The sequence below is a fragment of the Podarcis tiliguerta genome (genome assembly GCF_965153285.1).
Source record: "Podarcis tiliguerta genome assembly, chromosome: 5".
Taxonomy (NCBI): Eukaryota; Metazoa; Chordata; class Lepidosauria; order Squamata; family Lacertidae; genus Podarcis; species Podarcis tiliguerta.
The window spans coordinates 8,053,840-8,068,726 of record NC_139538.1 but is presented as its reverse complement, the minus strand read 5'-3'; the positions used below and the strand labels follow the sequence as shown (position 1 = coordinate 8,068,726).

The 14,887-nt window shown below is 53.0% G+C and overlaps 1 protein-coding gene across 2 annotated transcripts in view; it reads left to right on the top strand.

The window, feature by feature from the left end:
* The first annotated feature begins 5,048 nt into the window (after positions 1 to 5,048).
* Positions 5,049 to 14,887, top strand: part of EPHB3 (EPH receptor B3) — a 94,319-nt gene continuing 84,480 nt past the window's right edge. The window contains exon 1 of one of the 2 annotated variants that reach the window (XM_083442002.1): positions 5,049 to 6,004. In XM_083442002.1, coding sequence (XP_083298128.1) covers positions 5,917 to 6,004 — 88 coding nt within the window. In that variant the 5' untranslated portion in view covers positions 5,049 to 5,916. The remainder of the gene's footprint in view (positions 6,005 to 14,887) is intronic. The other variant, XM_083442001.1, reaches the window with a different exon arrangement.

The following is a 14,887-nucleotide window of genomic DNA, read 5'->3' as shown; positions in this document are numbered from 1 at the left end:
CCTGTTCAGGGAAGTTTTTAATATGTGACATTTTAGTATATTTTTCATCTTTGTTGGAAGTCGCCCAGAGTGGCTGGGGAGACCCAGCCAGATGGGCAGGGTACAAATAATAAATTATTATAATTATTATTATATTTCACTCGCAAATAAGGTCCAGGTTAACCTTGAGCCAGCCTGTCCCACCCTGGTGTCTTGCTGGACTACAACCCCACTCTCCATCAGCAGGGGCTGATGGGAGCTGGAGGCCAGATCATTGGAAGGGCCTGTCTTAAAGGCAACATCGCTGTGGTTACTGCATCCCTTCCCCACATTACCTGGTGGCATCCACCTGAAAACGCTTGGTAACCTTCTTTTACACCAGCCTAACATTTCCCTCTCATGGACCTCTCTGGTGGCTGCTGAATTCAGGTGGAGGAGGGACATCAATTGAGATGACGCCACATCATGTACCAGCTTCTGTTAGGCCAGGGGTGGGGAAACCTTTCCAGGGCCACGTTCCCTCACAGGCAACATTCGGGGGGCCGCAAGCCTGCAGTGGGCAGGGCCAGAGGCAAGAAGTAGCTGGGTCAAAGTTGGATGTGCAGATGATGATGATGATGATGAGGATATACCCCACCCATCTGGCTGGGTTTCCAGACGTTACCCGTATCCGTGTATATTTCAGGCACACACAAGTCAGGGTTTGTACACACCCTTTATTCAGGCAAGTGAGAGGCATCTTTACGGCTCAAGGGGAATCCTTTCTAGCTAGGGGAAAGCCCTTGAGAAGCAGGATCAGAGAGGGAGAATGCCCTGGGGTTGAGTGTCGTCTCATGAGAGTCCCAGGGGCCAGATGGAAAGGAATTGAGGGTCGCTCCTGCTCTGGCTTTCCCGACCACTGGATTAGGCATTCTGGATGAGATTTGGATGGTGAGTAGTTCTGCACAGAGTAACCACAGACAGTGGCGTAGCGTGGGGGGTGCAGGGGGGCAGCCGCAACATCTGGGGGGGCGCGCTCACACTCGCAGCTCTCTGCCCCTACCTGGCTCACTCACTCTCTCTCACTGCAGTGCTGGCTGTGCGAATCCGATCTGAGCCGCCGGGTCGCCGCCCACTGTGGAGGGGAGGGTGCCAGGCGTGCGGTGCGGTGCGGTGCGGAGAGAGAGCGAGGGACTATCTGGGGGAGGGACAGTGCAGCGGGGGGGGGGGCGCAAATTACTTGCCTTGCCCCGGGATAGGGGGCGCAAATTACTTGCCTTGCCCCGGGATAGGGGGCGCAAATTACTTGCCTTGCCCTGGGTGCTGACAACCCACGCTATGCCACTGACCACAGAGAAGCCCCATTCATGGGAGAAGGCAAAATTAAGCAGCTGCAGCTTTCACCATTGGTGACTCCTCCCGCCGCAAGTGCATGTTGAGGTCTTGAGGAAGCAGCTCCCATGTACTTCCTCATATTTGGAACCCTGATGCATGATCCCTCTCCGTACCACACTGCTGGTGACTTTCTCAGCTGTTTCAGTATCTTATTTGTCATGGTGATTGCTCAACGACTCCTCTGAGATGTACACAAATCCAGCGCATTGCTTTGTGGTCACTAGCTTGGAATCTGGGTAGGCTCGGGTGTGCTTGAAGAGGCTCGCCTTTAGTAACCTGTGCATTCTGATTTAGTGAGGTCAGGGGGAAAGCACAGGCTCAGCAGCCCAGTTTCGTGTGGAATTGTGAGTCTCCCCACACCCTGTGTGAAAATGGGGGTGTTTTGTCACCTTCTTCCCTTTACCTCGGTAGATCCTTGACTAATAGAGGAGCCCTGGATCTCAAATTCTCCATCCAGCTATTGTTAGAGCGCCTGCATTTTGGGGGGTGTGGGGTGTCAGGGGAGGGGCAATACCTCTGGTGGGGACATGCCGTGCGCCTTCTGGACCTTTGGGCCTCACCCTGCACTCGGCTCTCACCTGGGGCTCCTAGAAGCTGCCAGAATGAGGCATTGGTCACACCCTAGGAAACGGCTTCGACTGGCCAGCTAAACCACGTGAGAGTAGCCAATGGGTTTCAAACCCTCGGGGAGTTAGAGAACTCCCCTGCATGTGAAGAAAGCCTTAGGTGGATTGAGCAGACCAGACCAATAGGGGGTCCAATGGTGAAGAAGGCAGTTTCTGCACTGTACAGTCATACCTCATGTTACGTTCGCTTCATGTTACGTTCTTTCAGGTTACGTCCTGCGGTGACCCGGAAGTACTGGAAAGGGTTACTTCTGGGATTCACCACTCGAGCATGCACAGAAGCGCAAAATGACATCATGCGCAGAAGTACCAAATCGCAACCCGTGCGTGCGCAAACGCGCCGCTGGGGGTTACGCTCTTTTCATGTTGCGAACGGGCCTCCGGAATGGATCCCGTTCGCAACCAGAGGTACCACTCTAGAGGGAAGTGAGGGGTAGATAGGGCTCGTCCACACAGGGGCGTTGTGAAGTGGGGGCAGGGGGGTGGTCCGCCCTGGGTGCCATTCCAAAGGGGGTGAGACAAAATGCCGACTCCCTATCTGTGGCACCTCCCGGGGCATGCGCTGTTCGTCATGCACCCCCGGTATGCGTGCCACGCCCCCGGGATGCACACCACGCCCTCGGGATGCATGCCATGCCCCCGCGAGTGGTGTGTTACACCCCCTCAGGAGCGCATCACACCCCCTGGGACGAACACCGCTCCAGGTACCGGAACAGGTTGCTCCGCCTCTGCGTCCACATGGGAAGGGAGCCCCTCTAGAGGAAGGAAAATGCTGGTCCCAAACTTCCACTGCCTTGTGGGATGTCTTCAGGAGAAGAAATGACAATGGAGTAAACCTTACACAAATCTGGAGAGGAGTTCCTAAGATGGTTCAGCGGCACCTTGTGCACCTCCTTCTGGCAACTCCTCCAACCCAGCTGGCTCCTGTGGACCCCATCAGTGAGGCCGAGAGGAGGGTCTTGTCGTCTGGGCAGCCCAGGAGCTCCACACACACTGCCCAGGCTTGCAACCCGGGGGAGGTCTTGACTATGCTACCACTCAGTGGATTTGTAACTGGCTGACTGACCGAACCCAAAGGGTGCTCATCAATGGTTCCTCTTCATCCTGGAGAAGAGTGACTAGTGGGGTGCCACAGGGTTCTGTCTTGGGCCCGGTCTTATTCAACATCTTTATCAACGACTTGGATGATGAACTCAAGGGCATCCTGATCAAATTTGCAGATGACACCAAACTGGGAGGGCTGGCTAACACCCCAGAGGACAGGATCACACTCCAAAACGACCTTGACAGATTAGAGAACTGGGCCAAAACAAACAAGATGAACTTTAACAGGGAGAAATGTAAAGTATTGCACTTGGGCAAAAAAAAATGAGAGGCACAAATACAAGATGGGTGACACCTGGCTTGAGAGCAGTACATGTGAAAAGGATCTAGGAGTCTTGGTTGACCACAAACTTGACATGAGCCAACAGTGTGACGCGGCAGCTAAAAAAGCCAATGCAATGCTGGGCTGCATCAATAGGAGTATAGCATCTAGATCAAGGGAAGTAATAGTGCCACTGTATTCTGCTCTGGTCAGACCTCACCTGGAGTACTGTGTCCAGTTCTGGGCACCACAGTTCAAGAAAGACACTGACAAACTGGAACGTGTCCAGAGGAGGGCAACCAAAATGGTCAAAGGCCTGGAAACGATGCCTTATGAGGAACGGCTAAGGGAGCTGGGCGTGTTTAGCCTGGAGAAGAGGAGGTTGAGGGGTGATATGATAGCCATGTTCAAATATATAAAAGGATGTCACATAGAGGAAGGAGAAAGGTTGTTTTCTGCTGCTCCAGAGAAGCGGACATGGAGCAATGCATCCAAACTACAAGAAAGAAGATTCCACCTAAACATTAGGAAGAACTTCCTGACAGTAAGAGCTGTTCGACAGTGGAATTTGCTGCCAAGGAGTGTGGTGGAGTCTCCTTCTTTGGAGGTCTTTAAGCAGAGGCTTGACAACCATATGTCAGGAGTGCTCTGATGGTGTTTCCTGCTTGGCAGGGGGTTGGACTCGATGGCCCTTGTGGTCTATTCCAACTCTATGATTCTATGATTCAGTGCTGCTAGTGCAGCAGTTTGACTTCACCCCCGGAGGCGCACTCCATTGTCTCTTGAGACAGACGGAGGCCAACAACAACGATGCCATGTGCCCATGAGTTGGTTATAAGTGCCAAGCACACTGCCTCCTTTTCAATTGGTGCAGGATCTATAACGTCCTGCTGAAAAACCGTAACTTTTTAAACCGCAAACGGACATCGTTGCTGTTGTCGCATGTTAAGAGCTGTAGCTCAAGAGTGCCTCTCCAGATGGCAATATTGTGGTGACATGGGGAGAAGCACCACAGAACAACTAATGAAGTGAAATGACGTGTGGGCAACGCAGTGTGCTTCCCCCACTAAGGCAGTTCTAGTATCTCACTGGCTTGTTGCAGGACACATTTTGCAACATCAAAAGTATAGGGTCTATACTTAGCAGAAGGCTTTATGTCAGCACATGGTTCCTTTACCTGCTCGCAGGAGTATCTGGGGAAATCCTGACCATGCCATATCTGCGAAATCTGCCGCTATCTCCATGCTGCTGCGGCTGCGGAGTTCTTTATTCCTATCTTTTGTTAACTCTCAGGCTTCCCCTCCCCCCCCCGCCTCCCATGTCATCCTGCCCATTCATGAATGGGAGCCCCCCACCTCCCACCGCAGCACTTTAATAGCTGGCAATCCCCCACTCGGCCACTAGGTGGAGCACCCTCCTCGCGTGCCTCCCGCCCGGCCAGTGAGCCTTGAGAGCTGGTCTCGGAGCGTCCGCCCTTTCCAATTCATCTTTCCCTCGGAGCCCCGCCTCCCCACTTCGGGAGGCGGCAACCCAGAGGACGCCAGCCGCCCAATCAGCGCGAGGCTTGGCGTTGCTAGGGGCGTTCCCGCCGAGCCTGGCCCGCGCTGAGCGGGCGCCCGGTTGCCGGGGGCGCGGCCTTGGGCGCGATTGGCAGCCGGGCTCCTCCCCCTGGGTCTGAGCCGCGGCGGCTTTGCAGGAGCGCCCAGAGCGAGAGCGTGAGCGGCCGAGAGAGGATCCCCGAGCGAGGGGCGGCGCTGGCTGCGTGCGGAGCCCGCGAGTCGCTTGCAGCCTGCCGCGCACCGAGCCTCCCGGGTCTCTCCAGCCGGGAAGGAGGACCCTCTGCGGATCCCCGACGCCGGGGAATCCCCAGTCCAGCGCGGACCCAAGAGAAAACCGAGTGTGGGGCGGAAGAGATTCTGGCACTCCAGCCCTGCCGCGCTTCAGCACCGGACCGTCCGCAAGGGCCTGGACGAGCCCGCTTCGGTTCCGACCCAGCAGCAGCGCAAGAGAAAGCGGAGCTTAGCAAGCCAAGCGGGGATCCGCTGTCCGCATCGCGGACCCGAGCGGTCGTCTGGAGAAGCCCCGGCCAGTTCTGATCCGCTCCAAGTCCCCCGGACCGAGGAAGGGAGCCCCCCGGAGCTGCTGGGGAGAGCGGCGTCCCTGGAGAGGCGCGCGGAACTCCGGGGAGCTGTTGGTGCCGTCGGAAGACCCGCTCCGGCGAGAGGTTCCGGAGGGCGCCCGTCCAAAGCCACCTCCGCTCGGGCTGCGGGGTCGGGCGAGGAAGGGACGGCAGGACTGTTGTCTCTCTTTGGCGGAGTACGAGGCGCCTTGGGCGGACAGCGCCTTTCGGGACCGCCCGGGACTACCGGATCGACCCGCTGGAGCCTGGAGGAGTTTAATTTCGGGAGGTTTTTTGGGTGCAAAGATCAGCCCGCCGGACGCCGAACCGACGCCGGGGGCGGACCGTGCGCTCCCCGCCGAGGAGCAGCAGCAGCAGCGACGCGCCGGAGGTCCGCGCCCGCCCCGGGGGCTCGGGATTGTGTAGCCGCCCCGCCGGGCTCCGGCCCCGCGATGGCCGCGGCCCGCCCGGGGGCGCCCCAGCCGCTGCTCCCGGTGGTGCTGCTGCTTCTGCTGCCGGGCGGCTGCCGCGCTTTGGAAGGTGAGGCCCCGCGGATCCCTTGGGGGGCGGGGGGGGGGATTTCCCGCGGGGATCGGCCTCTCCGTCGGGGGATCCCCATTCCGAGGGAGCGAAATGCTGAAAACCTCAGCTTGGCACTCACCTTTGCATGTGCACATTGAATTCTGCGGATGCACACACACTAAATATTTGCGTTTTTGGGGTACCGGGGGTGCTTAAGAACCCCACCCTTTTCCAGAGTCACGAACCCTTTCAACCTTTATCAATATATCGGACATCAGATGGAGAGGCAGCCTCCAGAGGTGTCTGTTCTCCCGAGTCCACATACAAGCCCAAGAACACACGTCCATTGCCTTGGATGGGTGCCTGGAGAGAAGCCATTGTCCCTGTGTGTTTGGGATAGGCAATTGTTCCACCTCCACCCTGCCCACCCTCCATTCAAACACTTGGCCCCTTCTTCTGCCCTCCAGCCTCTGTTTCACAAATCTGTGGCAGCCTCGATGAAGGTAATCAAGTCCAAAGCATGCCCTCTTGGCCTGAGATCCAGTCTCTGGTCTTTCCAGGGTCTTCTAGCTTAGATCCTCCGCCCCCCACTTTCTGAACCATGGCGTTAGATAGGGCCACCACCCTTGCTTAACGGCGAGGTCCAGTGTTATGACACCGGCAGCTTCAAAATTGGGGGGCAAGCGAACGAAGCTGGTGGCCAACTGGCCTGCCTTGGCCTTGCTGCCCCTTGTGTGGGTTGCTGAGAGTTGGCTCAGCTAGATTTTGGAGGACGATTGTGTTGTAAGTGGCAGATGAGAGAGAAGAGATCCTCAGAGCTGTCAAGTGCTATCCATAAAGTTGCTAAGTTCGCCGTGCTTTTGACTGCGGGTGAGTTTTAGACCTCTGCAGCTCAGAATTTGGGTTTGCATTCTTTTCTCAGCTCTTTGGACTGCTTTCTTCTGGCTGTGGGAGCAGGATGTTGTTTTCTTCAGATTGGGAACCGCGGAGGCAGAGAGGGCACTTCTGTCACTTGGCCTGCAGAAAAGCAAAGCTGTGAAATGAAGCAGTTCATGGTAGACTTTAAAAACAAAAAAGCCAAGTTCAGAGTTTGTTTTAAAATGAGTTCGCTCTGTAACAGAGCCTAACATGTAAGAGCAGTGGCTTAATTAATTGTTGCATTTCACAGCATATATGTCTCACTGAAAAGTTCCGATTCTGCAGAAATTGTTGGAGCCACCTGAAGATAGCCTGAGTATCCTATTCCTGCTTTAAGCCCAAATGATACTTCTGTTTAGTATAAAGCACAATTTTAACAGAAATGGAGAGGTTTGTATTCTAGTGGAATCTCCCTCCCTATGCTTCTTATCTTTAGCAAAAGAACAGTAGACATTAATGTTCCTTTTGGGTGTAGGCAGATTTCAAGTTTGCTTTTCCACAACCCCTCAGTCCTGAAGGCCAGAAATGGTCTCTTTAGCCTCGCCAAAAGGTTGAGCGTTCAAGAACCAGGACGAAAGGCTTGCAACTCAGTTGAATTGCAAGACCAGAGGAGAGAAAACTGGTTGTTTTCCAGGTCTGGTAGAAGTTTTAACTTTAGTCATTTTGCCAAATGCTTGGGAATCATGAGCTTTTGTCCCATCAGAGAAAAGGTGTTGGGCCTTTGAGCAAGCTCAGGAAAATTCTTGGTTCATTTTGCCCTTTGTGTTCTGAATCTTGTCAAAATGAGAGTGGGGGGGGGGGCATGTTTTCAGCATGCACAAGAAGAACAGCACAGAAGCTGGAATGCAGACATATGTGACACATTCTCAAAAATCAGTGCCGGGGAATTTTCTTAATAGGCAGCCTCATTTCTCCAGCTACCTCCCAGCCTCCCCTCCACACAAAATATGGAAGTTGTGTCTTTAAAGTAGCTCCTGTGAATTTCCCCCAATACACCAGATCTTAAAACCTGCCAGCTTCAGCATCGCTGCCCTCGGATACATTCAAAAACATGCTTTTGACTTCCTTTCTTCTTCTCCCCTGTTTGACGCTGGCTTCAAGTTTTCCTTCACAGGCACATTCTTTTGCTGGGATGGCAAAGGCGCTGGGTTTGTGGTGAAATGAGAGTGAGAGAGAAAGAGAAGGGGTGGGAGGGTGTGTGTGTGTAAGGAACCCTTTTTGGCTCCTTCTGAGATTTTCAAGAAACATGCCTCCTTCCAAATTACCTTGGCTCCTTTTGTGCAGAACAAGGTTGGAGCTTTTCCGCCTTTTTGGGAACTGCCTCAGCTGGAAGGCGAGGCATCAACACAGGCAGGCAGCCACTTCGTGGAATATCTCCCTTTCTCCAAGATAATTTAACTCCTGGAGAACAAGGGCCTTTTACACTGAATTGGAAATTCCTGCAGAGGGATAGATTTTTCCCCTGTTCCATATATGCAGCTCCATTTGTCCAGATGGGGACAGCCCAGGCATGTCACCAAATTGTATCAGAAACCACGCCAAACCCACAAAGATCTCTTGGCTTCGTGAAGGGGACACATCACAAGACTTAAAACTAGTGTTGTGCGTTCTGCAAGTCTGCCTACCAGAATTCTCTTTGTCGTCTTGGTGTTCTGATTTCCCTGGCCTGGCGTGCTTCGTGTGTACAGTGTCTGCCACGCTCCACACTTCAGGTGTTTCCCTTAAGTTTCTTCTGTTCTCTGCCGCTGTGATTGTCAGGCCCGTGGAGATCAATGCGTCTTTGTCCTGTCCTGCTTTGAGAAAATGGGGTGGCAGCTTGTCATCGAGATCAGGTCCCCGTTAACCTCCTAAACGAAGAGCAAATCGGAGGCTATAGAAAGGCTTGCTCAGGAATAGCAACACTTTTTCCCTTTCCCCTTTTTAACTGTTTCCCTTATGTGTGTGTATTTAAAAAGAGCACCACCTTGCAGACGGAGGAGTTTGCTTCTCAGCTTCATGCCAGGCTCTCTCCGCGAGGCGCTTGCTTGGGGTCCGCGGGGCGTGTTCTTGGGTGGGTTCGAGAGTTGGCTCCTCAACCTGCACTTTCCCTGCTCTGCCTTTTGTTCCAGCTGGGCTGCGTGTAAACCGAGCAGTGGCGTGTGCGGCATATGTTGTGACTTAACTCTGCGAATCAGGGTCGCTTGACCCTTAAGATCACCAGGAATGCGCTCTTACATTCCCTTTTTGTGGGGCGGGGGCTCGCACTTAAAAATAAAAATAATACGCACATTGTGTTGCTGGTTCCCCCCCCCCCATGCTGTTTAAAAAAGCTGCTTCCTGATCCAGACTGTGCCGTTTTTGAGCAGTTACTGTAAATCTAGTGTATGCATTACTTTAGTGCTAATAATAAATCCATAGCAGCAATAAATCCATATGCGCACACTCTATATAAACCGCAGCTGCTAGTAACCGGGGATTCTGCCACCTCGCGCTGCCCTGTCAGGTTTCGGTGCCAGAAATGTGTAACTCCCAGCTAGTTTTGTTACCTCTGCGTCCTGACCCGTGAGAGTTGGGATTTTGCGGTCGGCCGGGGTGTGAGCGTGCACATTTTTAGACTTGTGTCTGGGCTTTTTTTTTTTTTTTTTAAATGCAACACGACTCTGTTCAATTGTGCTCCTTCTCCCCTCTCCTCCCCGCTGCTCCACTTGGCTTGACCTATCGGGAGCCTGGTGGAGAGTCCAGTTTCTTTGCAAGGGAGCGCAGAAGGGGAGACGTCGAGGGGCCGAGGAGGAGAGCGGTGGAAGGGTGTGTGTGTGTGTGTGTGGAGAAGCCTGCTTTTCAGCAGCGAGTCACAGAGGGCTTTGTAAGGGCTGGGAAGAAAATGGTTCCTTCCCCCAGATTTCTGTGCAAGCGTGCTGGGTCTGTTTGAAGTTACAGTGTGTTTTTCTTCTCTGGTTCAGCAGCGCCTCAGCCTGCCGGAGCAGGAATGCTCTGGCCCAGAAGCAACGGCGGCGGCTTTCTCTGGCAAAGGCACTTGAACGCGAAGAGAGGCGAGCTGGGCTGGGGAGCCGAGGCCCCACGGGAATAGGTTTCCCTTGCTCGGCCGAAGAGCGCAGGAGGGGAAGGCGGAGCGCTTTTGGAAAATGCAAGCTTTCTCTTCTTTCCCTTTTGCTCAGTTTTTGCTGCTTCCCTTGCTTGGGACCATCCCACTCCTGTTCTGCTGGAAAGAGAGAGAAAAACGATACGCCGTTCATTTAAACTGCATTAAATCACATTTTCTATACCTGTTAGTGCTTCTGATGCCCTGTGCTTCTTCCCCCCCAGGGCTGAGCGCAAGGGAAGGAATTAATAATACTGCTTTGGAAACAATGGCAAAGGACAGGTTCCTTTTCTTCTTCGTGCCTGCTCACCTGCGCACAAAGAGGCACAAACTCTGTAGGGGCAAGAGCAGCTCCAGTCCCTGCAAAACCTCGAGGGTTTCCTTTTCCTTTGTCCTGGCCAGCTTGCACCCGGACACTGCACGGAGGGATTCGGGGCACAATTAACCTCTCCACTTTTGCAAAGGGCTCCTCCGCCCCCTGTATTCCCATGACTGGGTAAATGAATAACTCTTTGCTGAGAGATTGGGAGGAGGAGGAGGATATTGGGGACAAATGGAAAGCGGAGGGGGCCACATTTCGGTTTACGCTCAACTCCCTGTGCTGCAGAGCAGCTCCATAAGGCCACTAAATGCACAAAAAGTTATCTCATAAGACCCTTTAACCGCTACCCTAGCGATTAAAGATGCGGTTTAAAAAGTGGATTTTCCCACCATCACCACCTCTTTGTGGGTGAAGCCCATGCAGGTGAAGGTAAATACAGAACTGGGTGGTGGGAGAGATTGTTTCACGCTAGTTTAATGTGGAGCACGGGGGTGCTTGTGGCATTAAGTGAGTCAGGAGGGAAGCGTGTTCATCCTTTCCCAAGTTTTGCTTGAGTTGAGCGAAGATGGAGGCTGGTTTGGGAGGGGCATTTTAGCTCTATAAAGCCTGGCTGAATTCTATAGTGCATTTGTTTCTGTGGCAGTGGGCTCCCAGTCTAGTGTAGCACAATGCACGTATTTAGGCGCATGTTTTGACGTAGCGCGATGTGCGTGCTGCGTCCGCGTTTTCTCCCCTCCCGATTCTATAGATGCGCTGCCAGGTATTTCCCTGACGGAGCGAGATTTGCTTTCTTTTAATTACAGTTCACTGAACTGCCTCCTCTCTCGGCGGGGACGCTCGGCCTGCTGTTTTGTTGATGCTTTAGGATAAGGCTGAGGGGAATCTGGTCACAGAACTCGGGAAGCTCTGGCCGAGCTCATTAAATCTCCCATTCCTTGCAAGCTGGCTCATCCGTCTGGGGGGAGAGAGAGGCTGTTCCTTTGTGCCCAGAAGAGCAGCCGGCTAATTGGCGACGAGGGCAAGCTTACAAGACGAGCTGCGTGGACTTCTGAGGGTCCCCCCTCCCGGGACGGTGTTCTCTGTACTTTCTATGCTTTCCTTGCTCTCATCTTCTTATTTTCTCCGTGCCTAACTGAGCTTCACCTCGAGCTACACGGGCAAGCGCTAGGCTGATCATGATGCTGACTCTCTGGGGCTAAAATGATCTATGTTCCCTCCATTTCCCTTAATGGTGGGGAATCCCTAGTGCCGGGCGATTCGCGCCCAAGCACCCTTTGTGGTGGCATTTGGGGTTTTTCCCCCCTCCTCCTCCTTTTTAAAGTTCTTGTCAAGGCTGGCATCGTGCATGAAATATTCGGTTGCGTTTCCCCCTTTCTTCCCGCAGGCTGGTTTTGGCGGTTGCTGGCGACTGGGTACTCGGCAGGTTTTAATTAAACATCCCAAGGAACCTGAATCACGGGCTCACGTGTTGTTTTCTGTGTTGTGTTTTTCTTCCAGGCCCGCTTTTACTTACCTGCGGTGCCGACTCAAACTGGTTTTTCCAGGTTCAGCTTCTCCTTGTGGTGCCAAGCATGAGCGAAGGGGGCAGGCAGGCATCAGTGCGCATGTGCGGGGAACCATGTTCTCTGGGAGCATGGAGTAGAGGGTTCTGGAGCCACGTCACATAGGCGCTTGTGTTGCTTTGCCTACCCACCCCCTGGACTCCCATTTTGGGATTCTTCCCTCTTTGCCAAATAGACTGGCTGGTCAGATGTCCAGTTTTTCCCCACTTAAAACCAAGCTGTCCCATCGGACAGGGTTTCCAGAACTTGAGGGACTCCCATCCGTAAAACCGGAATCCCCAAACCATATTGCCCCGTGTTATGGGGCATCATCTCGTGTGGGCATTTTCGTTTGTGTGTTTACATGCATCTCCGCTTGCAAATATGGCGGCCCTCCCTCGCTTAAGCTTTCTTGTTTCCACAAAGCCACTATGTGGAGATGCAGCGTTAATGAGGGAGCAGGTTGTTGTGACTCCACAAAGATCGCATCCGGGGAACAAAAGATAGTGTAACGATTGGGCCTCTCATTAGAGGCTATTGGCAGGTGGAGGAGTCAAAATGGCGGCTAGATTGACTGCCATAATTAATACTGCACAGCGTGTGGCTGGAAAGCAGAATCTGTTTGCCTTCCTCAAGGTCCTGCTCTCCTGCATCCTCTGGGGTGGGGCATGTCTTGCAGCAGAAGGGGGCCTGCTGCACGCTTGTGGAATAGAGACAGGCAGCAACTTTGGACGAAAGGAGTAGTTTCTTGTAGCCTTGTGCCTGGCTGCCATCTGAGGGAAGTTGCATGTCTCTGGCGGGTTTGAGAAGAAGTGTTGGCCATGGCAGCTGCATGTGCACATTTCAGATGGAACTGGGTCTGTTCTTTTGTGGGCAGCACATTGGCACCATGGAAGAACGCTAGAGCTTCCTTCCTCAGCCTGCCACCCTCCCATCACCTGTGCCATGATGGCAGGGGATGATGGGAATTGTAGTCCAGAACATCTGGAGGGGGCACCAAGTTTGAGAAGGTGGAGCTCGTTCCATAGCTCCACAGCTTCTGTGAACGATCCTCCATTTCAGCATGTGAGACCTGCCAGCCATGGAGCTTGGCCTATGTAGATCCTTCTCAAACCCCTCTGCTAAATTCAGCTGGAATTTGTGTGTGCCTATTTGATGCCATGGCTTTGTTTGGGTGGGGTGGTGCGTACAATGAAAATGGGTCTTAAATCTGGGCCTGGCTGAGCAAGGCCCCTTTGAGCAATGTTTTTGGAGTGATATGAGCTCCCTGCACAGACATGCCACTGAAATTTTGTAACTCGAGGGATTGTGTTGGATACCTCTTAGCAGCGAGCGCTGCCGTCTAGTAGGGTTTGTCTCCTTTGTTAAAAAAAGAGCTGCATTTCAGGCATACAGTGGAGATACAAGAAAGAATGAGCAATTATTATTACTATTATTATTATTATTATTATTAATAATAATAATAATAATAATAATAATTTAAACATGTATGCTATCCTTCATTAAAAGATCCCAGAACGGTTCACAACAGAAAAATGTAAATGGCTATCGAAGACGCATAGGACATTTCAAATGCTCAGGGGAAAGAAAAGATGGAAAGGTTTGCAAGGAACTGGAAGTGTGATTCCGTGCAAGGGAAATAGCAGCAACAGCACAATATTTGGAACCTTTCTCAGTTGCTGTGAAAGTCAGCCCAGGCCCCATGGCTCCCTTAAGGCCATTGTGTCGCCCGTTTCCCCAGCACATAGGAACCCTCTTGTTGCTCTGGTGTGTGTGATGGGCTTTTTGTTTTTGTTTGTGTGTGTTTTTCCTCCTCTTGTGTCTCTAGGAGCCTGCAGCTTTCCCCTGCACCTGTTTCCCCCCCCCAAGCCCCCACCTTGGAATGTGAAATGTAGGAAACATGTAGGAACTTCGGCCGGGTTTATAATCGACAGCATGCATGCCAGCTCTGGGGTTTTGGTGGGTTTTTCTGCATGTGTTTGTGTGTGGGAAGGCTGCATTTGACACTGAAGTTGCATGGATTCTCCCGAGGACTCAGAGGGTTATCTTTATGATCCTGAGCAGCTTTTACTCTCCTTCGCAGCTTCAAAAAGGGCTGGACAGAGGTCCTCCGGCCGTTGCTGAAGTCCCCTCCCAAAGCCACCTCTTTCTACAGCATTTGCTCTGGCTGCGACTTCTGGGGGAAGCCCTTGCCTCCTCCGGCAAGAGGGGAAGGGGCTTCATTGCCTCTCGGACCCCCGGAGAATGAGAGAAAGGAAGGGACTCTGGTTCTGGAGTTGCTTGGCAGCGGAGGTGTCGAAGGGGTGGCAGCACCGTGCGTCTTCCGCACGCACCGACGGCGAGGAACCCAAGGCCCCCTCTTTACTTATTAACGAGAAAAACGTGTCGGCTTTGACCAATTGCCAGGGACAGATTTATCCTAGTCCCGCAGAAATTAAACTGAAAATGAAAAGTGAGGGAGAGATGGAGAGAGAAAACGCCAGGCCCTGGCACTTTTCTCTCGTTGCCCCTTCTCCCTCTGCCTCTCTCTCTCTCTCTGCTTGTTTTAACTTCGGAGGAATCTAGAGTTTGGACTGGGGAGTTTATTGGGGGGGGGGAGGAGAATATTTAGGTTTAAACAGTTCCAGATGGGTTTAGCGTTCGCACGTCGGGAGGAAGTGAGCGGAGGGGCGTTCAGAGATTTGGGTAACTGCCCCCAGGCGTGGGACGGGGAGGGAAATTTTGGCAAAGGGCCGTTTTGGGGGGCCATGTGCTTGCCAGCTAAATTTGTTGACTTTCAGAGCCGCTCCGTCTGTGGGGCTAAGTCTTTCCGATAAAAGTCGTCTTCTTCTCCCGGCACATCTCTCTCGCTTACTTTCCCGCCCCCCGCTTGTTTTCTTCCTCCCCTCCCAGGAAAAGGAACTGGAAAAGGTGGTTCTCTCACCCGAAACTTCGGGCGCTGCTGCGAGGTTCGCAGGGCGGGAGAGAACTTCGTTTTGCCTGGCTGTTTTGTGTGAACGGCGCCTCAATTAGTTTGTGAAGCTGCTGGCAATTTTGGTGTT